The following is a 25206-nucleotide window of genomic DNA, read 5'->3' as shown; positions in this document are numbered from 1 at the left end:
ATATGGGCCTTCACTGTTACACATCAGACCATGAATTGCACGCTACACAAATACAATCCGTGCATCCGAAATCGCATACTTCTAAGTAAGCACTACATTTGAATTTACTTCAAAAAAGTGCGTTCTACATAGTATGAATATGGGTAATATGAATGAAATTCGGACGTACTACATCTGTCAGTTGCATTGCTTCACTGCCATTCATAAATCCTCTCCCGTAGCCTCATGGGATAGTAAAGTGTCCACTGAATACACACTTCAGAATCTCACCGGAAGTAGGTCATCTGGGTACTTTTCGCCTACTGTTTTCAAATACTACGTATTCGGACAAACTACTCTGTTGGCGTAATGTTTTTCGCATACTACAGTGCTATGCATAAGTTTAGACACCCATACTAAAGTTGACTAAAAAGAGGAATAAAAAATCATCTTTTGGAAACTGAACTTAATGCCTTAATTTAAAAAATTAGGAAAAATCCAACCTTTAAGGACACCAATTTTCTTTGTGAATGAATAATGTATTGTAAATAAATAAATGTTCTTCCTTAAAATACAGGGTGCATAAGTTTGGACACCCCTATGTTAAATTCCCATAGAGGCAGGCATATTTTTATTTTTAAAGGCCAGTTACTTCATGGATCCAGGATACTATGCATCCTGATAAAGTTCCCTTGGCCTTTGGAATTAAAATAGCCCCACATCATCACATAGCCTTCACCATACCTAGAGATTGGCATGGTTTTATTTCAGTTAGCCTAATAGCTAGTTTGATTTGCATTGAGAGATGATCTTATGGAAAGTACCCCATGCCAATCTCTAGGTATGGTGAAGGCTATGTGATGATGTGGGGCTATTTTAATTCCAAAGGCCAAGGGAACTTTATCAGGATGCATAGTATCCTAAACAAAAAATATAAAAAAATACTTAAAAATAAAAATCTGCCTGCCTCTATGGGAATTTAACATAGGGGTGTCCAAACTTATGCACCCTGTATTTTAAGGAAGAACATTTATTTATTTACGATACATTATTCATTCACAAAGAAAATTGGTGTCCTTAAAGGTTGGATTTTTCCTAATTTTTTAAATTAAGGCATTAAGTTCAATTTCCAAAAGATGATTTTTTATTCCTCTTTTTAGTCAACTTTAGCATGGGTGTCTAAACTTATGCATAGCACTGTATATAGTATGGAAGTATTCAATTTCGGATGCAGTGAAGGTCTCATGTATTATGCTCTATTAGCAGATATGCAAGTTTGTTCTGTAAGTTATGGGTGGTGTAGTCTTCTTATGTTGTCACCTTGTCATCTAGGTCGTCATCACTCTCATAAAGGTCATCCTGCCGGAGTCTCCACTCATATTCCACGTGCACGTGCATGTTAAACTGGTTGTTCTGTGACTGGTGGATCTGAACATGACACATGACACACTTTAACATGTAGATCAATCCCTTTTTGACAATTAGATTTCCATGATTTTTCTAGTTTTTGAGATCATTGGGTGAGGATTTTTAAAGATTCAATTTGTAGAGATTGCTGATGCATTTGGATGTCAAGTAACAATCCTTGAAATTAATCAGTTTAACAAAGTTTTACAAATGTCTCTATGCAAAAATATGAGTTGAGATTCAAATGCAGAAAGGGAACTCTGTCCCTTAAAAAAAACATTATTAGCTGGTAACATTGCAGATCTGTGAATCACACAGGATGTTACACTCAACATACTGATCATGGTGGACTGCTTCCTTTAACTCTACACAAGCACTCACAAAGAGCAATATCTAGCCAATTAAATATTTTAGAGCAGAGTATAACTACATACATTTATATATTTAAAGGGGTCATGTAAAGTGTTTTCTTACAATAGGCTACTAATGAGAATTTTTAATTAAAGTATACTACAAACTTTTAATTTAGACCCTAAAGAATCATATTAGCTTGTACAAAAATGGCATTATATGACCCCTTTAAATTGTATTTATTAAGGACACATTAAATTCTTAAAAAATGATTTCGATTTGAAATAAATGCCGTTTTGAAACTTTCTTTTCATCAACAAATCCAGAAGGCATACCTGTTTTTAACATTGATAATAATAAGAATGTTTCTTGAGAACGAAATATAAGATATTCAAATATAAGAATCATTTCTGAAGTATCATAAGACACTGAAGACTGGAGTAATGGCGGCTGAAAATCCATCTTTGCCATCACAGTTGTAAATTACATTTTAAAATATATTAAAATGCGAAACAGTTATTTATTAAATAGTAATACTAGTTAACAATATTACTGTTGTACTGTTTTTATGGCCAAATAAATGCAGCCTTGAAAGTCAACATTAAAAAAAACTTTTGAATGGTAATGTATGGTTTAGAAATAAATTATTCTAACTATTTTCCGCTTTAAATTATTTTATTTGATAACATATTTTTATAAAATGTATAAAGTAAATACACTTTTTTAGTCATGTTATCACTTTCTAAATGATATTAAAGGTGTGCTGGGGGCCCCACTTATAGAAAGACCATGACCATGATGTAGCTGAAGTGTACAGCAAACATTTAGTTCAATAAAAGTGAAATAAACAGGTTACACCCATATGAATATCCTAATGATAAAGACTTGCTTTAACAGGTTACTACTGGACAGCATTTTGACTCACCAGCTCCTCACACAGTGTGTGCTTCAGTCTGCGAGCCACGTCCAGTCCCGTCTCTCCATTATCGTTCTCTATCACAGAACAGCAATTATCATCAGCTCAGTGATCATCCTGGTCTGTAATTAACTCCTGACAAATGAGCCAACAGCCAATCCAGCCTTCAAAAGAACACAATGAGCCTCCTTGCTTTAAAGGACAAGTTCGGTATTTTACACTTAAAGCCCTGTTTACAGATCGTTTCTGATGAAATAGAACGGTTAAGATTAAAATTTGGACACATGCTGCTGTCCCGAGAATTTTAGGTTTCTTTCGCTTTCCCCCCCCACCTCCAGAATGGCTGCATATGTGCACTGGAACAAGCCTTCCTAAAACGCATTAAACTTTCGTTTACAAAGACGTGAAACTCACCGAGTGGTCAGGGGTGTTCACTGATATGCTCACACAAAAATCGCTGCAAAAGATGCTTTCCAACAGGTGTTTTACCATTCGTTGTAAAACTGTGGACCTATTTTTCCAAACGCCTCACACCCGTACATTCTTCCATTGAGAGCTTGAATAATAGACACTCCTACAGAAAGAATACAAACAACCCCACTTCCGGCGGAGTAATACCGTACCTCACAGCACATCCAATACAAGTCAATGGAGTTGGACAAAAACTGCGATAAAACCTGTTGGAAAGCATCTTTTGCAACGATTTTTGTGTGAGCATATCAGTGAACACCCCTGACCACTCGGTGAGTTTCACGTCTTTGTAAACGAAAGTTTAATGCGTTTTAGGAAGGATTGTTCCAGTGCACATATGCAGCCATTCTGGAGGTGGGGGGGAAAGCGAAAGAAACCTAAAATTCTTGGGACAGCAGCATGTGTCCAAATTGTAATGTGTCCGTTCTATTTCATCAGAAACGATCTGTAAACAAGGCTTTAAGTGTAAAATACCGAACTTGTCCTTTAACAATGACTGATAAGATGCTGATAAACCCTATGTAGCATCAATTCTATCACAGCAGAAACAACTAGATGGATGGATGGATGGATGTTAAATAATAAATGTTGAACAGAAACACATTTTCAATCATGAAATAACTCAAAGCAAAAATGTCTTGCTGGTTTTAGGGTTTGAAGGTCTCACTCACTGATATGTGTGTTGGCCTTGGCTCTGAGCAGAAGTTTAAGGCACTCAGTTTTGTTGTGCTGGCAGCAGTAATGCAAAGCAGTGTTTCCCTTCATTGTCTGAGCGTCCAGATTATTACTGAAACATATAACAAGGAAAGGCACTTGTTGAATCCACATCTGCATGTACTTGCAGATAACCAACAAGTTTAGTTTTATACTGACCTATTGTGGAACAGGAAGTCAGCCACATGAAGTGATGTTCTGTCAGCCAATAGAACGGCTAAGTGTAGTGCAGTTTCCCCCTTTTCCTGTCGTAACATTTTGCTATTAAAAAGGGAAGACCTAACATATGCATGTACTTAGGCAGAAAATGAGAAATCGAGATGTGTTTGCTGACCTGTAGGTGGCATGGCAGTGGCTGGCTGAGTTCCGTTCTCTCAGCGTACAGCTGTAACAGGCTGAAGACGTCTCGACTGCGAACAGCATCCAGCAGATATTTGCGTTTTGTTTCCGGTGAGCTGCTGCTACGCTGTGCAAACTGCCATTCCATATACTTTGAGAGTATGAAGTCTTTACGTACGGCCCTGTCAATAACACTCAATATTTTAGTACATCTTTTATTGGGTATCAGAATGGCGGTGATATTCAACAGATGTCCGACACCAATAAATTGTGCAGTGAAATAAAAAAAAATGAGCATCTCTGCAATGCCTACAAGCTCATTGCAAGTCACAGATGGTAAGAGACAGCATAACTGGAGCTCTCATTAGTCCAACTCTCCTCTATTTTCATGGTACAATGTTGGACAGATGTAGGTTGAAACACTACAGAGATTGCCATTAGAAAAAAATCCAGCCTGAGTCCTGAGACAGGGAACAGCTGTCAGAGCTCTTAAAGGGGCCACTCTTTCAATGCACCTTTTGTGTGTGTGTCTGAAGTCAACTCAGTTATGCAAGGATTCTTGCATAAGAAAAGCTGGTATTTAGTTATACATGACAATTTACACCTTTCTGACCCTTAAAATCGCACAGTTTTTTTTTTTTTTTTTTTTTTGCTACTGTACCTTTAAGACTTAGACCTACAACTACTGTTCAAAGGTTTGGGGTAAGTAAGATTTTTTTCTTGAAATATATTAAAACTTGTATTCCGCTTGTATGTATTGCTCAAAAGTGACAGTAACATATTTACAGTGTTACAAACTATTTATATTTCAAATAAATTATGTTATTTTGAATCCTTTTTTTTTTTTTTTTTTTTTTACCAAATTCATGGTCTCCACAAAAATATTAAGCAGCACAACTGTTTACAATTCTGCTGAAAATTCAGGTTTGCCATCAGAGGAACAAATTACATTTAAAAAAATATTCAAAAAGAAAACCGTAATCTTAAATTGTAATAATATTTCACATCATTAACTTATTAAGTAACAATCCCCCTGACAAAGTCAAATAATGAAACAGGTGTTGAGATTTAAACATGGAAGGTCTAGAAAGGAAAAGCTGTGTCGGGTGGCAGAATGAGAATCTGGAACAGACAAACACTGGCGTGAACTAAGCATTTCCTGTGACATATAACATCCCTAAAGTAGTTCCTGGAAATATGCATGTTATTTCAGGGCTCTGTGCAAGAATCTAATAATAGCACTGTTCATTTAGTCCAGCTGGTCTAGAATAGTGTACACAACCATACTTTCCTCCCATTGATCGTGACAGCAGGGTAAATCAATCCGTTCAGTTTGAAGGTTAAAGTAATTTGGATGCTTTCAAATTACTTTCAAGAATGATCAATTTTAAAGAAATTTAAAAAGATCTGCACCATCTGCAGACAGGTTAATTGGAAAAATTGAGAGGGAATTGAGTGGTGCGCATGTTATGGGAAATGCTAAAGAGTAAAGACATTGGGTGCTATGGGGACACAGAGACCCCAAGTGTCGAAACCATTTGGCTGGCGTTTGAAGAGTAATTACAAAGCTGCTCATCACTCACATGTCACTCTCTGCTGACGGCTTCACAGAGGGACTGGGAAGATTGGCTTCCACAATTTCATTAAAACCTGAATTCCCCACGTTTCTCGCCAACTAATGAGCAAAAGAGAGAGAAAGGGCCATAAATCTGCGGGTAGTGGTTAAGAACGCGAGAAATCACTAATATTATCATACTCTCAACTTTGTCAAACATACATGAATGTAATAAAGATAACAACCAGCTGCATTAAACAAAGCATGAATTGATTTGACTCATTTGTTCACTGTGAATTCTTACCAGCAATTCTGAAGTGCCTAGTTTGTCCAGAGAAAGTGATTGAATACGTGAATAATGTACACCCATTTCCCGATGGATCCCTGAGCACTCGATGCACGTCAGGATTCCCAGGTTTATAGAGATCCAAGTCGGATCTGAAAGCAAAGAGTGCAAAGAAAACACATTATCAGCTGCTACTAAACTTCTAAATAAAATTCTTATATTTTAAAGCAAAATATAAAACTAAATAATAATAAATAAAGAAATAAAAAAAATTATTTGAACCTGCTACAGTGATATTCAATGATATTAACACTTGTACTTTTTGCAATGGAGATAGAAGGTGCAGCCAAAGAAAATCTGAACTCAGCACTTTTTATAGGAAACATGTCTATAAATCCTGCAGGCTGTCCTCTCATGTACACTCACTGGGTTTTAATTTAATTAAACATGATTTATGGACAGGCATTTAAAGATACAGCATGAACAGAGGACCAGCATAGTCTCCAAAAGTATCCAGCTGCAGAACCACAGCCACAGAACCGAAAGTGAGGGGCGGGGCTTACACGTACATTTCTTTAGTTAAATATAAGTGTCACGAACTGCTCTGAGACACGAAGGTTGAGGATCCAAATGCAGTATTTATTGAACAGGGTAATCCAGACATAATCCAAAGTACAGGCAAGATCAAACACAGGCAGGCAGTCCATAGAAACAAACACAACAAGGCAGGGAACACGGACAAAAGAGTAATCCACGGAACATGAAACCAGGGAGAATGCTCGGAATTACAGTGTAACACTAAACAAGACTTCTCCGATAATGAATGAGAAAACCAGGCTTAATTGGGGTGAGCTAAACAAGATAATGAGACACAGGTGAATGTGATAATGGATGAAGAGCCCCCGGACAGTGAGTTATGGGAAATGTAGTTTGTGAGGGAATGACAATAGTCTGATGTGGGGTGCCCTCTGGTGGCTCTCAAGGGCACTCCAGCTGGTGACCATTACAATAAGCGGAAATCACATGGATTTTGATCGGATCTATGTCTGCATTTTTTTTTTTTTTTACATATTTTACATATGTATTTAACATAAGGATTTTTTAATTTCCATGTTAATGGATAATACAAACAATTTTTTGTTCATGCGGCATGAGCTAGCCTAATTTACATAAACTGAGAACAAATACTTTTAACCATATAATTTTGAAAATGTATTAATAAATGTATAACCATATAGTAAAATGTCTCCCTAATTGACTGTATTATATGATAATATTATTTCCTTATGTAGCCTATGTTCATGTTGTGAACTTGTGACAAATAGTAGCCTGCTTAAAGGGATAGTTCACTTTGAAATTAATTTTTGATATGTTTTAGCTTACCTCAAGGGCATCCAAGATGTAGGTGTCTTTGTTTCCGCAGTAGTTTCAATTTTGATATTTTTAGGTCAAACCGTTCTTGTCTGTCAGTCATATAATGCAGGTCTATGGTCACTGTCTCAAAACACAAGCACAGAGTCCAAATTAAAACAATTCCCCATCGTCCAAATGAAACAATTCCCCATCATAAGTACACATTGATGGCCTAAGACACGAAACGAGCGGTTTGTGTGAGAAAACGAACAGTATTTATATCGTTTTTACCTTTTGTACACAGCCACGTCCAAGTGATCTGATCTGACGTGTACGCAGACTGGTGCATAGATATATACACTAGATGTCGCCTTAAAGACATTCGTTCCAATGAACTGCTGTAGACAAGGCGACATCTAGTGTATATATCTATGCACCAGTCTGCGTACACGTCAGATCAGATCACTTGGACGTGGCTGTGTATAAGAGGTAAAAACGATATAAATACTGTTCGTTTTCTCACACAAACCGCTCGTTTCGTGTCTTAGGCCATCAATGTGTACTTATGATGGGGAATTGTTTCATTTGGACGATGGGGAATTGTTTTAATTTGGACTCTGTGCTTGTGTTTTGAGACAGTGACCATAGTCCTGCATTATATGACTGACAGACAAGAACGGTTTGACCTAAAAGTATCAAAATTGAAACTACTGCGGAAACAAAGACACCTACATCTTGGATGCCCTTGAGGTAAGCTAAAACATATCAAAAATTAATTTCAAAGTGAACTATCCCTTTAAAGACACGGAGGTATGTAGGTCTACATGTATTTAATCATTTCAAATCCTTGAACAAGTGAAACGCATTTAAGCCAATGAGACATTTGACAACAGAAGCATGATGGAGAATAAGATGAGATGTGTGTGATATTTATGTCATGATGTGGTGAACGAATATTATTAAGTGTTTATCTGCTAAAAATATTGAATCTGTTCACGTCTTTCACATTTTATCAATAAAGCTTTTTTTTTTGCATTTGTCAATAATTATTAATTAATAACCTAAACGTTTTTTGTTTTCAGGGATGAAAAGGCAGAAATGCCTTGATATGGGCTTAAGAGTCAATTGTTTTTGTGTTTTAAGATGATTATTTGTTGTTTGCATGTTGTTGTTATTATTATTATGAGCCGTTTAAATACGTTTTAAACCTAGAAATATTTTTTTAAATATCCTCCATATTTGTTTTCATACAGAGAAACACACGTTTCACTTCTTCAAGGCTTTGTATTAAATAATTATTTTTATTTGACATTAAATACGTCACATACTCGTATTATTTGTAACAACATGAACATAAAGGAATACGATCAAATATACAGTCAAATGGGAAACACTACAACATGTTACACATTTAATAATATATTTTTAAAACAGTAAAAAAAAGTTGTAGTGCACTGTAACTAAACTACAGTGTTTGTATCCATTAACATTTAATCCTCTCATACTCTGTGTCATTAAGTATTATTTATTACAACATGAACGTGAAGGAAATAATAATATCACATAGCCTATGTATACAGTCAAATGAGAAACACTTTACAACATGTTACACATTTATTTTAATTTTTTTAAATAAAAACGTATAGTTGCAGCCTATAACCTTGAAGAATAAACTACTGTGTTTGTATCCATTCAGTGACATTAAGCATGATAAATAGGATATGTTTTAAAATGTTGCTCATTGTAGGCTACATCATGATATCTTATTCATATTATATGAACAGAAGTGACTTTATTTAAAGGTATTGTTGTTAAATATTGTAGACATAGATCCGAATCAATCAAATCAAAATCCATGTCAAAATCCATGTGAAAACAGCTTATTCAACACAAGAAAATTGCGCAACTATGACTGATTAAGCCTCACTTCCGGCTCTGTGGCTACGGTTCTGAAACTGTGTTTCTAGGGTTCCCGTTTCCAAAGCCGCTGTTTTCTTAAACTACTTAGTTTCAATTTCGAACCCCGTTTTAGTCCAATAGCTCTGTTAAAATAGATATGAAAGACTCTATCATATAAACAATGTCTGTGAGATTTGTTCGAGTCAAGACACTTTGACATCAGTGCACTCCTAAGAGTTGACAAAACTCACATTTAACAGGAAAAAACAGGAATCATAGAGGACACCAGATTTATTCTTGCCTATTTCTTGGGGTAATCTCCCTGAAAGCACAAGTACATCTCTGAGACGTCTATTTGATGTCTGCATTAACATCTGCAAGATGTTTGCTCATCTGCAATACGTCCCCAGGACGTTTCCTGTTAGATGTCATATAGACATTTAGAAGATGTCTTTAAGATGTTTAAGAATGTAAAACTGCTTTTTCTAAGACGTTTATCAGATGTTTTTACACATCAGATGCTTTCCAGATTAACAGATCTTTAGCAGACATCTTACAGATGTACCTGTGAAGATATTTAATTTTCAATAAAATGTATAACCATATACAGTACCAGTCAAAAGTTTGGAAACACTACTATTTTTAATGCTTTTGAAAGAAGTCTCTTATGCTCATCAAGCCTGCAGTTAAAAAAAAAAACAGTAATATTATGAAATATTATTACAATTTAAAATAATGGTTCTCTTTTTTAATATACTTTAAAATGTAATTTATTTTTGTGATGCAAAGCTGAATTTTCATCAGCAAGTACTCCAGTCTTTAGTGTCTTATGATCCTTCAGAAATCATTCTAATATGCTGATTTATGATCAATGTTGGAAACAGTTGTGCTGCTTAATATTTTTTTATAACCTGAGATACTTTTTTCAGGATTATTTGATGAATAAAAAGTTAAAAAGAACTGTATTTATTTAGAATAGAAATCTTTTGTAACAATATACACTACCGTTCAAAAGTTTGGGAACAATAATTTTTTTTTTTTTAAGAAATTAGTACTTTAATTCAACAAGAATGTGTTAAATTGATAAAAGGTGATGGTAACGATTTATATTGTTAGAAATGTTTTATTTTGAATAAATGCTGTTTTTATGAATAAATGCTGTTAACGTTTTACTCATCAATGAATCCTGAAAAAAGTATTCCAAAAAAATATATTAAACAGCACAACTGTTTCCATCATTGATAATAACTGAGTATCAAATTATCATATTAGAATGATTTCTGAAGGATCATAAGACACCAAAGACTGGAGTACTTGCTGATGAAAATTCAGCTTTGCATCACAAAAATAAATTACATTTTAAAGTATATTAAAAAAGAGAACCATTATTTTAAATTGTAATAATATTTCATAATATTACTGTTTTTTTTTGTTTGTTTTTTTTGTTTTTTTTAACTGCAGGCTTGATGAGCATAAGAGACTTCTTGCAAAAGCATTAAAAATAGTAGTGTTTCCAAACTTTTGACTGGTACTGTACATTCACCGCGAGATAGTCCGTTGTAGAATTTTGGTCAAATATATGCTATGTTCGTTGTGTATAAAATATACAATGTGCTTTAAACGGTTATTCACTACTTTAACAACAAGACCAGTCGATGTAGGCCTAGCTGTTGTGGAAAAAAACTAATAAAGAAAACCAATCATAGCAGGCAGAAATCATTCTCCCCTCCACCATGTTCAAAGTTATGGCATGCCCAACTCAGAAGCCCGGGCATCAAAATGATCTCCAAGTTTCCCATTATTAAATACGACTTGCCCAATTTCTGACAAGGAAACTCGTATTTACGATAATTCAGAAAGCACGAGAAGGCAGCATACCTCCACTGACGTAACTGGTTGTCCTCCTGGACACTAAATGAAACATAGCACATGTCCAGACTCCAGAAACATTAGTGCTACTGTAAAGACTTTATTTGCGTACCTGTGGCCCCGCAGTCGCAGCAAACGTTGTTTCCAGGAATGCGGCGAATATCCTCAGTGATAGATCGCGTCAGATCCTCCACGCTGTTCTCCCCACTTGTCTTCCTCTCATCCAGAGCCACATTTAGAGCCTCCTGCTTACTGTTTGTCAGCACTGATATCCACCTGATATTTTTAGGAAGGTGCAATAACAAATACAACCATTAGAGGGCGACAAGAAACTTCAGATCAAATTTCCAGGTGGCACGGTGCATAGAAAAGTCATTTGCGACTAATACTGATCCAGCTCTCTGAGAGGTCCGTTCATTTGCAATTAATGAGAAAATGCCCTTGATTACAGCTCAGGGAATTTTGTAAACAGTGCACAGGCTTTGCGTAGGCTACTTCTAGTCAGTGATACCCTCTCAAGGATTCATTTCTGAAAAGCTGCGGTATAATGCGACTATCAATAATCTTTTCCCTTGCTCCTCTTCAACTCTGACATTTAACTGAAGATGGAAGCCTGGGTTGTGATCTGACATGAGAAGCACTTCAATCATCATACATGCAGCCACATCTGAGGACGAAATGTTACATATTTCTCTTTCTCTCCAAGAAAGGAGGCTCTGTTCCTCTGTCAAGATGGAAAGGTCAAATCGGAAGAGGTGTGTGTGCTGAAAATTATACAAGCTCTTTCCTATCTGACGGCCTCTACACATTCTCATCTGACAGTCACATGAGTGGACTGAGACTCGGGCAGATCAGTGTCTGGAAGAATAAAGGCATTTCTCTTTAATGAGACCATGAAATCAGAATCAGTTTTTTTTGTGGCTTTTAGTTCATGTCTGTGAGCTTTAAGGTCATCTTTATGCTTTATGCTGCATGGTGTACAGTGACAAAATTCACTTTTAGCAGATATACACTAATGTTCAAGAGTTTGGGATTGGTAAGATTTTTTTGTTATTTTTGAAATAAGTTTCTTATGCTCACAGGAATATTTTGAAATGTTATTATAATTTTATATATGAATATATTTCAAAATGTAGTTTATTCCTGTTATGTGTTATCAAAGCGGCATTTTCAGCATCATTACTCCAGTCTGCAGAGTCACATGATCCTTCAGAAATTATTCTAATATGCTGATTTGATGCTCGAGAAACATTTCATTTTACAAAAAAACATTGATTTATTATGCATTTATTCTGGTTTAAGTCCAATCAGATGCTTTCAAGAATGAGAATGTCATGCCCCTTAATAACACCTGCAACCAATTAGCAAGTATAACAAAAATCGTTCACAGCTGTGATGTAAACTACAGCCAGTTGAGAATTGATATGTCCTGCTCAAACTTCCTATTTCAATACGAAATACGTTAATACATCATTTTACATCTCTATATTAATTTAAGATACATTTTGTGCATAGTTATAAAAAAATATATATTATGAATAATAGTTTGCATTGCTTTTTATTGTTTGGATTTATGTGCAATTATGTCAAAATTACTCACTGAGGTACATAAATGCTTGAGTAGGTTGTTTAAGGTTGAAACAAACCAAATTTAAACAGTTTGCGTTTCAAGTATTTATTGCTGTGAATAAACAAAAGAAATACTTACGCCACACAATCAGACTCATCATCAGCCAGAAAATGGTAAGTGCGATTATCTATAAAAAAAAAAATTAAACACACACACACACACACACACACACACACACTCATTAATCCTTGTAAATTCACAATTCATCCCCAGCTGGCACCAGCTAACATGTAATCAGCAAACAATCAGGAGAGATTAAACAGGTTTGAGGTCCTTTGTTAAAATACAAGTGGCAGGAATGAACAAACAATTGTGCTCAAGTACAAATAGTGAATTTAAATAGTGGCCTGTTTTCAGAACAACCTGCATTTGTTTCAAGGACTCTAGTATTGTATCGCAAAATATTTCATGATTGTTACATAACGTAATAATGACACTAGAGACCTGAGGCAAGAATAATGCATGGACGCATGCAGATACAATTATGCAGTTCACTTCACTAAAAACAGCCTGAGGCTGGTTCGCTTCAGCTTGGTGTGAAGATCCTGAAATCTACCTTTGATATTTTTTTCTCAATTATATATCACATGGGAGAGTGTGATGGACCGAACGCTTGGTTGGGGAATGCTGAGAGAGTGCGTGGTTAACTCACGTGAGATGAGGTCAAAGCATTTCTTGTCTTCCAGACTTGGTTTGACTTGGCAGGTGAGGAGGTTCAGTTTAGCTGGTGATTTATTAGGCTGCAATGAAGGGATAGCACATCACTACAGTCTGTCTAGTGCAATTTTGTGTACATCTCAATTGTATTGCGTGCATATCAGCATTGGTTTCGGCCATTGAGAATGCAACTAAACATCATGAAAGTATAAAATATAAAATAACAATATAAATATAAATAAATATGTATCATTATATAAATGCATATAAGTAAAAGTAATAAATAAATAAATAAATAAATAAATATACACTACTATTCAAAAAAATGTGGTCAGTAGGATTTTTTTTTAAATAAATTAATAATTTCATTTAGCAAGGATGTATTAAATTGATCGAAAGTGACAATAAAGACATTTATAAATGTTACAAAAAATATATTTCAAATAAATGCTGTTCTTTTGAACTTTCTGTTCCTCAAATAATGATGAAAAATGTATCAAATGTAAAAAATGTATCAAATCAGCATATTAGAATGATTTCTGATTTTCTGAAGACTGGAGTAATGATGCTGAAAATACAGCTTTGTCATCACAGGAATAAATATAGAAATAGTTGTATAATTAATTAATAATTAATTGTAATAATATTTCACTAGATTACAATTTTTACTGTATTTTTGATTAAATAAATGTAGCCTTGGTGAGCATAAGAGACTTTTTTCAAAAACCTTAAAAATTTTCCAACTTATATCCCCAAACATTTTGTAGTGTAAATATAATTTAAAAACTAAATATTCAAAAAAAAGCATCATATTTGGGATCCAAAAAAATAAACAAAATTAAACAATAATAAAAAAACACATCCACACATTATGATATTTCCAGGTGTAAAATGGCATATTAAGGTGCATTTTTTTATTTTATATCATGTATGTTTTTCATGACAAATGGTCTGCGCAGGCCTTATGATGGCTTACAGACATCTCTGAGAAAATCCGGGTAACACTTCATATTAAGTATACAGTAACAAAGCACTTATAAATCATTTGCAAACTATTAGTTTATAGCTAATTAATAGTTTATAAACTCTGTCACTGTAATGTCCAATAAAGGTTGGTTTAAAGCGCTTAATTAATTAAACAAGAACAATAATTACAGTGACAATTGTATATAGTCTATTAACTATAAACTATTAATTAACTATAATCAAAATTTGTTTATATTTACAAAATACAACTATGTTGGTCAGTGAAACCATTGGAAATCTTTTCTTTGTACCTTTGTCAGTTAAAAAAAGGTTCAAGAGAATTAACAAATCACAGATTGTGAATTTTATTGCATTTTACAAAATGTCCGAACTTTTCTGGAAATGGGGTTGTACTTCATAACTGTATATTATAAAGTGGTCAGTATGGGTGGGTTTTTGTCTTGTCTTTCAGTTCTGTGTCCCAGTTTCATGTATTTCAGTTAGTTTACTGGTTACTCGTGGTTTTATTAGTGTTTGCAACTGTCATTGATTATGTGATTACTTTAGTCTGTGTATTTAAGCCCGTGTTTCTTTCATTTCATTGTCCGTTCTCGTTACAGCTCTTTGTTCTACTAAAACGTTGTGCTTTCCCCTTGCAACCACACGTGACATTTTGAATGCATCCACATTTTTTCACAGAAACCAGCAGAAGGAAAACCCGTTTGCTGCTGTATTTGCAGAGAGTGATGTGAGTACTCACGGTTCCATGAGCGATGGTTAGATAGCAGTTCTGCACGGAACATTTCCTCTTCTGCCACATCTTCCTCAACCTATCAGAGAAATGAGATTACGGCACAGCATCCACATCACATTTTCCTCAATCATCACAAAGCTATACAGTGAATGCAGTGACAGATCTGTGTGTAACTCCCGGGACAGCGTGTCCTGCCACACATGAATAATTTGAAATGAAGGGCTAACAGAGCACTTCCAAAAGCATTTATCAGGGAAATCTAAATGAAAGTGTGGATTATGCGTCATGCTTTGAAGAATGCATGATCCGGGAACAGAAATTCAATAATATCATGACCATTTGCTACAACATGAATTCATTTACCCATCACTTCTCTTGTAGAGGTAGCCTGATTTCTCTGTGCCATATTGCTTGTTGCCTTGAAGCTGATGCATGCTGTACACGGTCTGTCTGCTAAGAGAATCCTGAACAACAGAAGCATAAACTGGAAAGTCATGGTTTGTTTATACGTGGCCCCCAAAAAGCTTTTTTGCTTTCCATTGCCTCTATGCATGGGCTTTTGCACACAGCAGCTTAAAGGGATAGTTCCTGTATTATTTATTTTATGTATTTATTTTTGTGAGAACAAAATAGAAGACGTTTAGCAGAATGTTCTCACTTCTCTTTTTCATATAATGAAAGTCATTGGGAACAGGGGCTTTCAACTAAAAAAAATGACAAAAAGCACCATAAAAGTACCGCAAAATTAGTCCACATGACATTTCCGATTTGCTAGGTCACAGTTTAATTCTATGGAAAAGATCAGTGAAAACATTCTGCGAAATACTAACACTGAGGGGAAGTACTGGCTCACACTTATGAAGAAGGGTTATGCAGGACATGCACAATAGATGAATATCACTCATGCCATGGGTACAAATTTAATAATAAAAAAGGAATATTCTGTGTTAAATTATGTCAACAGAAAATAATGAAATGATGTCAACAGGAAATAGATTCAAATATCCCAAAAAATTTTTTAGAATGTATAAATGATTATAACAATAATTACAATGGACATCTATGGGGCAAGAGTACAAAGATTGTAGTGTTGAAGTCGACAGCATACTGTTGAAAGCTTAACTTGTGTTTAACCTGGAATATATCCAAAATATCAACAGCTTTCAGAAACAAAAACATGAAAATTGGATTTTTGCAGCAAGTTTGACAGCAATTTGTGAGAATTGTCACACTATATTGCACATCAACTAAAGTTGGAAACATGAGGTGACAGTTCACATGCATGCGTTTATGAGTAAATAGGGCAGCTCGATAACATCACATGATCATTTAAAAAAACATCTCAACTTACTCTCCTGGACTGCTGTTTTGTCAGTGAAGCATTTAGAAAAAAAACGATTTTGTTAATAGCTGCTCTTCACAGTCATTCCAAGCACTTAAAAAATTGTTGTGGAAGATGATTGACAGGAACAAATATATTGACCCCCCCTCCACCATTATCCCATTAAATACCTGAGTAAGACTAACAAATGACTCCATAAGACCCTATCTATTTATTACCCAGACAAATAATGTATACCGCCATGCACTGCAACATAACATGCTATTGATTTTTGTAAATCAATAATGGTGGGTGACCTCTGAAACAGGAAAAACAGAACACGGCGGTGGATTAAACATACCGCAGTCCTATGCAATACAAAACTGACCACAGACCCACAGTGTATTGTGTGTACTGCTCACTGCAGAAATACTACACGTGAAAAGTGGCCGGGCAAGCTGTCACACTTATATATATATATATATATATATATATATATATATATATATATATATATATATATATATAAATAAGTGTGACAGCTTGTATATATATATTGACAGATATAATATATATATTTCTCAGTGTAGGTTTATCTTTGAAAATCAGCTTACTGAGAAATAGCCATTGTGCCAATAAGCCCCGGTATCTCCATGCATATAAGCCTTCAATTAAACAATGTGAGATCATATCCAGAGGAAGCGTTAGAAAATCCTAAACTGAACAGCAAGGAGTGTAAGAGATGAAAACAAGCATGAGAAATTTGTGCAAGTGCTGAAGCGGGAAAAATGTGTGTGCAAACGGAGCGGTAAATAGTGTCAATCTTTACCTCTTTGAATTCGGGCTGTAGAGCAGGTCTGAGCTGATCTCTGAGAGAACAGAGCTGTCTCTTCTCCTCATCCTGCTTATGTTTGATCTGTATAAACACACACACACACACACAAACACACTCTTAAATTCCTCCAAACACATCCTACACTTCCTCTCCTCCTTGTACATTCCTCCAGCCGTGTTTTTCTAAGCATGATTACTTAAGGTGAGACAATTGCCCTTTCATTAAGTTGTCTGTCACTCACAACATAACTGCAGCTGAAAGAAGCCGTCTGCTTTACCCTCCACAAATTTGCCCTTAAATGGGATTTACTGTTACCAACTGCTTACAGTGCTGATTTCTTCCCTGATTGTGTCAGCATGAGGTAGATCGCGGAGGCTGGTAACCTTGATGCGCCGCGATCCAAGCAAACAAAAGCCACACTGTTGTGGTTCTTCAAGGTCTAGAGTGAAATCTAGGATGTTAGCTGCCAAGGGAACATTTCTTATTTTCCATTAGTTTCCATTTTTCATCTAATTTTTAAATGTGATTTCAGCTTTATTTCACAAACCTACAATATATAATATACATACAATAGTTTTAGTTAACAGCAATAACCCTGGTTGCTAGATGTTTTAGAGAAAATGTGTATGCTTGTTACCAGGTCAAGCAACAAAATCAGCAGGCTAACCAGCTTAACCAGTTAAACAGCAGTTTGGCCAGACTAGGAGTCCATAGACTAGCTTAATCTACATTAGGATATTTAAGATGGGTTTTTCAGCAGGATGCAGTTTATTATCTTTTGTTTAAATCTCTAACACCTCTGATACTTAGTGTTGGGTATGTCACTCAAGAAATTAGGCTACATCTTCAATAGTGTAAATATATTACTGTACTAATTTCTCTATTGCATTACTTATTAAAGTCACCTTATGTCAACCTTGACCAGCTGAACAATACAAGGATAGACATGAAACTGCTCTTTTCATTCTTTCAAATGAATAATATAAAATTGCATAAATTATTCTTGAACTGACCAAATTATTTAAAAACATTAATGTTTATGTTAAATCCACTATTGTTTAGTATAGAATTATTTTATAGTCTATAATGCAATTACATCAGAAGTAACTGTAATTAAATGAAGGAAAAATTAAAAGTAATCCCTTGCTTTATTTTTTTCAAGAGAAAAGTAATTAAATTACATTAATTACTTAGTAATGCATTACATCCCAACACTGCTAACACTTCAATGTGAGTCACTTGGTTATATCAGTGTGGTTGTACACGTATTGAGATGATCGACTTAACTATTGATCTGGGCTGACTATATAAAGCACAAGGAGATGAAGGAACATTGTTAGTTTGGGGGATGATGGGATACCATAAAGATGCAGAACAACTGCCCTAAAGTCATTCGCTGCTCAGCATGACTATTACTATTCTCTGAGATTGAGATATATTTGGCTGAGAATGAACAAAGGATGCAAAGGATCCTCAGCACTTTTCAATTTAAAAATAATGACCTTGCTTATATAAAGAAATAGCAATACACTAGGACACCATGGACTGAGCGATCAGGGCCAATATCATGCTCATCCTGAGCTTCATTGCTGCAAATTAAGTTGTGCTCTGAATACCGATTAGCCCGCTCTGCCACATGAACACACACACTCGGGGCTGATCCTGTTTGTCTGAATGGATTCTGAGTATACAGGGCCTAAACTATCAAATCGCTTGACAGATGATGTACAGGTGATCTGTCAGAATTATTTCACGTCAGTTTGGTTTTCAACGCCTTTCAATGCATTCTGACCTTTCAGCAAGTGAGCCATTACTCCCTAAAGGGTAAATAGTTTTAATTTAAAGGTCAGTTTAATATAATGATGCTGACAAGCGCTATTTGGACAATTCTTTACTATTTCACATTAAAGTGTTAATCATGTTACAGTACGATATGAAAGGAAAGGGATGGAATGTGGTGGGTAATTAATAATAATATTAATAATTTAATTTAAATTATATTTTTTTGTAATATTCAGAATTAGTAATAGTAATTGTAAGGGTTATGTTTGCTTTCATTGTGTTTTAGTTCAGTTTTCCCAGTTCTTGCTTTACCTGTGTTCTCATTCATTGTTAGTTGCCTTGCACTGTAAAAAATGATCGTAATTTTAACGGTAAAAGACTGTAAAAATGCTACAGTGAAAAACTGTTAATTGGTTAACAGAAAGTTTCTGTACTATATATGGTAAATAACTGTGATAGATCTAACGGTTTATTTAATGTAATTTTGCTGTAAAATACCGTTAAATTTACAGTTTTTGAAAGTGAAAAAGAACAACTCATTGTATAATTTACAGTGAAAAACCGTAAATTGGCATTCCCACAATTCCCTGTGTGACACTTCACATTTGATGTATTTTTGTTGAAATAACTGTTTCTTCATAGTTTTTTTTTTTTTTTTTTTTTTCTAATCAGTTATGTACATTAGGGTTTTATGTTACATTTAATGTTGTTAAATTAATGTTTATTGCATTTTTTAAATTTCATGTGTTACCATGATGGTGTTTAATGTTTGTGTGAATGACACTATGCAGCTTTTATAAATTAGTATTAACTTTCTTGTGGAAGAGCTGCTTGTGATGAGCTTTGATTGATCATGTGACTCTCATCACTGCTGTGATTGGTGGTTATCAGTGTATTACAATGGTACAAAACAGATATTAATAGTTCAATAGGATAGGATGGTAAATTCACATTATGGGCCCTATCTTGCACCCAGCGCAATTGACTTTGTACACCGACGCATGTTTCATTCCTATTTTGCACCCGCGCAAAGCGCGCTTTTCCCTCCACAGAAGCACGTCGCTAAACTAGGGAATGAACTTGCGCTCTCTGGGCGGTTCAGCGCAAAAAAGGAGGCGTGTTTTGGCGCAAACGTTCCCTGGTGCTATTTTACTGTTCCATAAAACAATTGCGCCACTGGCCAGAAAAAACCTAGTCTAAAGTCAGTGGCGCGTTGCGCGTTGTTCATTATGCTATTTTAAGGGCGCATGCTTGACCATAATGTATAGAGTGCACAAACGCTCATACACTGTGATTCTCTAATCTACACAGAAGCAGCAGTTTTCATTTTTGCAAATCATATTATTACAAACGATAGATAGATAGATAGATAGATAGATAGATAGATAGATAGATAGATAGATAGATAGATAGATAGATAGATAGATAGATAGATAGATAGATAGATAATTTATTATAAATATAATAATTTATTATAAAAGCATACATCTAGCTTACACATTTACCCACATTATTATATGCCTGTTTAGCCGAAGCTAATTTGGGTGTGTTTCTCCCATCCCCAATGTCACTTCTCTCTCTTTTACGGCCGTGAAGAGAGCGTTGCTCTCCTCGGCTGTGAACCGCTCTTGACGCGCGCCTGGCAAATCCGCCGTTATAATAGCAATACGCCAAGGAAAAAGTGCGTCTGCTCTTAAAGGGAATGTGAGATGATGCTCTGATTGGTTTATTTCACGTTACGCCCAAACCACACCTATGAATAATGAAGCTACTTCAGACCAACCCCTTTTAGATTTGCGCCCGGCGCAAGAGTCATTTATCCCGCCGGGAAAATAGCAACAGCGCCAAGACCCGCCCACAAAGTTACTTGCGCTTTGCGCTTTGACACTTGCGTTTCAGATCGTTAAAATAGGGCCCAATATCAGATAATAAAATACGGTTTATTACTGTAAATTTTAAGTTAAGTCTGTAAAACCAATAACGTTGCTACCGTATTTTTGACGGTAAAGTTCTGGCAACCACAGCTACCGTTTTTTTACCGTAAAAATCACGGTTTAATTTTTACAGTGTGGTTTCTAATTGAGTTACAGACTTGTTTCCTTTTAGTTCATTAGCTTGTATATATATATATATATATATTATTTTTGGATTTTAACTAGTAATGATAATTAGTAATAATTTAATAATAATAAAAAGAACAACTATAACAACAACTATTATTATTTGTATGCCAATATATTATTATTAGTAGTAGTGCTAGTAGTATTAGTATCTCTTTCCCCTTCATACAGCATTACAAAGTAGTTTGGTTAAACCTGTCGCCGTCTGTTTGAGGTTTGAGTATTTTGTATAGGAAGCCTTAGGTAGCACAAAAGCATGAATGAAAGCATAGAAAAAAAACACTTTAGAGGGCCGTTCACCCTGATTTCTGCCACTTTCGTAAGTGTGTTTGCGGCTTTTTGTCATTGTAAGGTGGGATTTGAGCCACAGCATGTCATCTGTCCCATACATTAAGAACATTTGTGTGCAAGCAGCAAGCATGGGCGGAATCACTCACAGCGCTCAGCTGTCCCGTAAAGACCTCAATGTACTGCTTCAGCTTTTCCGTTGCAGTTAGACACTCCTGAAAGAAACTGACAGGAGAAAGCAATTTTAATCACAGATCCCGTAACAAAACAGCATCAATTGTCAAGGCTGTATCCCTTCCCCTCTCGCTATTCTTTCAATGGTTTCTCATCCTCTCAAATTCCAGTCACACTTAAAACAGCGTGACAGACTCGAGCGTGGAGGGATGTGACTATAAAGCATGCATTGAACACTGATGGTGTTGGTGCCAAGCAGGCACAGGTGCACTGCCTGGCCCAGAGATTTCTCCTAACACGGATGACTTTGTTCATTTTGCCATGCTCTGGTTCCTTTCATTGGACGACTCTGTTGTGGGGGACTGATTATATTGCTTTACGAGGACTTTTCATCTGAAGGATTGTTATATATCTATAGAAATGCATAATAAACTTCCAAAACCTTTAAAAAAAAAATCACAGTTTTATCACAGACTTACTTGCACTGAGAATGGTAGTGTTTGATGAGGTTCTGTAGCAAGTCTACTCCTTTCTTGGTCTTAATTTCATTTACTTTGATGAGGTACTGTTTAAGAGGAAAACAGATGAGAACAGAAAAAAGAAAAGTTATTTTAGATAGTAATAATATTTCACAATAGTACTATTTTACTGGGGTTTTTTTTGTTTGTTTTTTTAGCAAATAAATGCAGCCTTGGTGAGATTTAGACATTTTTCATAAAAAAAAAACAAAAAAACATTTTAGTAGTGTAGGTAGGTTGTGTGTAGATATACATACAGTCAGAGACTGTTTAGAGCAGTGGTTCTCAACCAGGGGCCCGGGGCCCACTAGGGGGCCTCAAGATGACTTAAAATTATTCAAAATAAGACAAACCAAGCTAAAACTATAATATTTCTATAACTGTCTTGTTTTCATTTTCATTCTGTCCACTCTGCTGCTTTTTCTGGGTTTAGTTTGTTTGAGTTTCTGTTTAGTTTCGCTGATTTCTGATTGGATTAACCTGTTGCTCATTTAGTTACCTTGTTATCTCTGTGCATTAACCCTTATAGTTTCCTTTGGTCTTTGTTCTGTGTCGTCTCAGTATTGTGTGGTTAAGTTATTCTTTTCTCCTGTGTGTTTCCTCATAAAGATTGATTAAAAGACTGTGTATTTTGTACTCCTCGTCTTTGTGTTCTCATTACAGACAAATTATTACATTACAGACTAATTAGGCCAAGCTCTAAAATGTTTTATTGGGTTCAGATTGTGAGTGAAAGGGCATTGAAGTAAAAAAGGTTGATGTCTACTGGTTTAGAGACTTTCAACTGGGGTTAAAAACATTATTATATGGACAAAAACTCAACAATTTTAATTCATAATGGAGAGTTTAGCCTTTATTTACTATTTATTTTTGAGAACAATGTCCCACTTTGTAATATCACACTTAATTATTTTTTCCACACAGTATAACTGGGATCATCATATTCGCCCATGCTGGGCATCAAACAGTTTGAAAACCCCTGGTTTAAAGTAAAAGTAACCTAGGAAATGTTTTTGCCATTCAAATTTACCAACAATAACACAGATGAGCTGATCTCAGCATTAATCTAACAGCATCGGTCATGTTCCTCTGTCGCAGCTTACACAAACACGAGCGGATCTTACTTCACACATCTGTAGCTGGAACATCCTGCGCTCTTTCTCCATCTCTTCTGCAATCTCTCCTCCGCTCACCTCTGTGCGTACCATACCATACTGCTTCGCCAGTTCCCTCTTCTCTTTCTCGATCTTAGTGCTGAAGGGGACAGAAAGCATATGACAGTGTGGTCATGACTTTTGTATTGTGTAGTACTACATAACCGAAAACTGATGGTATGTGTCTGATTTGTGGTTACAGAAAATTAGAAACACAATACAAAAGTATTATAAGAGAAGTGAAGCGAGACACTTACGAGAATTACAATTAAATGAAGAACAGAGATTAGAAGGAGCAAAATAACGATACAGGAAGTGCTGAAAGGATCTCTGGTAACAATTAAGGATAAGGAAGTTAGATTAGATGGTCATGGGTTTTCGATATTGCTATATTAAACCTATAACTTACAGTTTTTAACTTGAAAGTATTATTTTGTTTGTGCTCACTAATAGATTACAATGACAACTAATTGTGATGAATCTCTTTGTAGAATTGAAAATAATCCAAGATATTTTAAATGAACAAAGATATTTGCTTGACTGTTTTTCTACCCCCTCTTTCTGAGACAATGACCATTTGGAGTGGGGCTGATAGTGATCTAGGCCTGCAGGCCAAATGTTTGTACTTTGAGGGTCGATGAATTGTCACACCTTTAGTACAGTGGTGGAAGTGTAATTATCTGATTGGTCAGTTTGAATGTCTCACATTTGGGTTTTAGTCACATGGTCAAGGAAAGGATAAAAGAAGATTGTAACTGTTGCTCTGTCTCTTTGATGCTCTGGCTATCTTCTTCTCTGGGTCCCTTTCTTGGGGGCTCCTCTTTTCTTTGTCTCTCTCTCTCTCTCTCTCTCTCTCTCTCTTCTCTCTCTCTCTCTCAGGTAACATTTTTAATATATGCTGGGTACAATTAACCATAACCATAATTTGTCATTAAACCTTTTCAATTGCAACTAATGTACTAACTAGTTTTGATTTGGTATTGACTTTGAAGTGCTACATATTGCAATACAATATCATCACTCTATATAGCAATGCTCTCCCACAAATATTAAGCTATTGTAACTGCACTTATTTCCGTCATTGGTATAAGTGGCAGTATAGACAAGAAATGTGCAGTTTTCTACCATCTTGCCAATAACGTTTCTTTAGTCATTCGGCAGTTCTTGCAGCTTGAACCACTGCAGGAATCCACCCTTACATCTTTTTTATACATTTGTGTAGATGGAAATATCATAGTATTAATGTTTTTGCTACATGATATCCATTATAATATGTGCAAAAAGGACTATATTTCTGATTTGGTGTCCATGAAGGAACATGTTGGGAAATATACTGGTTTAAACAACCATGTCTTGTAATAAAGGTGTGAAGAAATATGTGAAAAGGAGAACAAGTGAAAGTGATTGTGATCCTGCAGTGAATATGTAACACATGAGGCACAGAAAATATATCCTACACAGTTTCTAAAATTGGTTGTTGTTTGAAACACACACACATACACATACACAGAGAAAGAGGGAGAGAGAGAGAGACCAGAGAGAGAGACCAGAGATAAAATGTTTTCTTTTTGTCTTTCTTATTTTGAAGCTTTTGCAATATCTCAAATAATGAATCAAAATAATCCAACACTCAGTGGGTGTCAAAAAACACAGGCACAAATGGCCTAATTTAAAAGCAGTGTTATAAAAAGCACTCACAATTTATTTTCATAATCTCTCCATGCTTTGTCAAAGGGCTTTTTCAGGTCCTGACAAGATGAAAAGAAGGAGTTAGAACAGAGTCAGACTTACATCATCTTACAGTAAAAGACGAGAATCGAGACAGAATTAAGAGAAGTCATCATCTGTCTTATTACCATCTGCTCACA

The 25206-nt window shown here is 35.4% G+C and overlaps 1 protein-coding gene across 3 annotated transcripts in view; it reads right to left on the bottom strand.

Annotated features, from left to right (window-relative positions):
• Window positions 1–25206, bottom strand: part of unm_sa1614 (un-named sa1614) — a 43349-nt gene that overhangs the window by 7220 nt on the left and 10923 nt on the right. For all 3 annotated transcript variants that reach the window (XM_084395932.1, XM_084395931.1, XM_084395933.1), the window contains exons 5-21: window positions 25037–25086; window positions 23309–23438; window positions 22146–22231; window positions 21642–21717; window positions 17297–17383; window positions 15510–15610; window positions 15153–15222; window positions 13422–13509; window positions 12848–12896; window positions 11252–11415; window positions 6037–6170; window positions 5761–5852; window positions 4173–4359; window positions 3998–4083; window positions 3796–3911; window positions 2663–2730; window positions 1300–1407 (exon numbers count right to left, since the gene is read on the bottom strand). In XM_084395932.1, coding sequence (XP_084252058.1) covers window positions 1300–1407; window positions 2663–2730; window positions 3796–3911; window positions 3998–4083; window positions 4173–4359; window positions 5761–5852; window positions 6037–6170; window positions 11252–11415; window positions 12848–12896; window positions 13422–13509; window positions 15153–15222; window positions 15510–15610; window positions 17297–17383; window positions 21642–21717; window positions 22146–22231; window positions 23309–23438; window positions 25037–25086 — 1692 coding nt within the window. The remainder of the gene's footprint in view (window positions 1–1299; window positions 1408–2662; window positions 2731–3795; window positions 3912–3997; window positions 4084–4172; window positions 4360–5760; window positions 5853–6036; window positions 6171–11251; window positions 11416–12847; window positions 12897–13421; window positions 13510–15152; window positions 15223–15509; window positions 15611–17296; window positions 17384–21641; window positions 21718–22145; window positions 22232–23308; window positions 23439–25036; window positions 25087–25206) is intronic.

The sequence above is a fragment of the Rutilus rutilus genome, assembly GCF_951802725.1.
Source record: "Rutilus rutilus genome assembly, chromosome: 22".
NCBI classification, from domain to species: Eukaryota; Metazoa; Chordata; class Actinopteri; order Cypriniformes; family Leuciscidae; genus Rutilus; species Rutilus rutilus.
The sequence above is the reverse complement of the archived record's forward strand: the minus strand, read 5'-3'. Positions and strand labels throughout refer to the sequence as shown.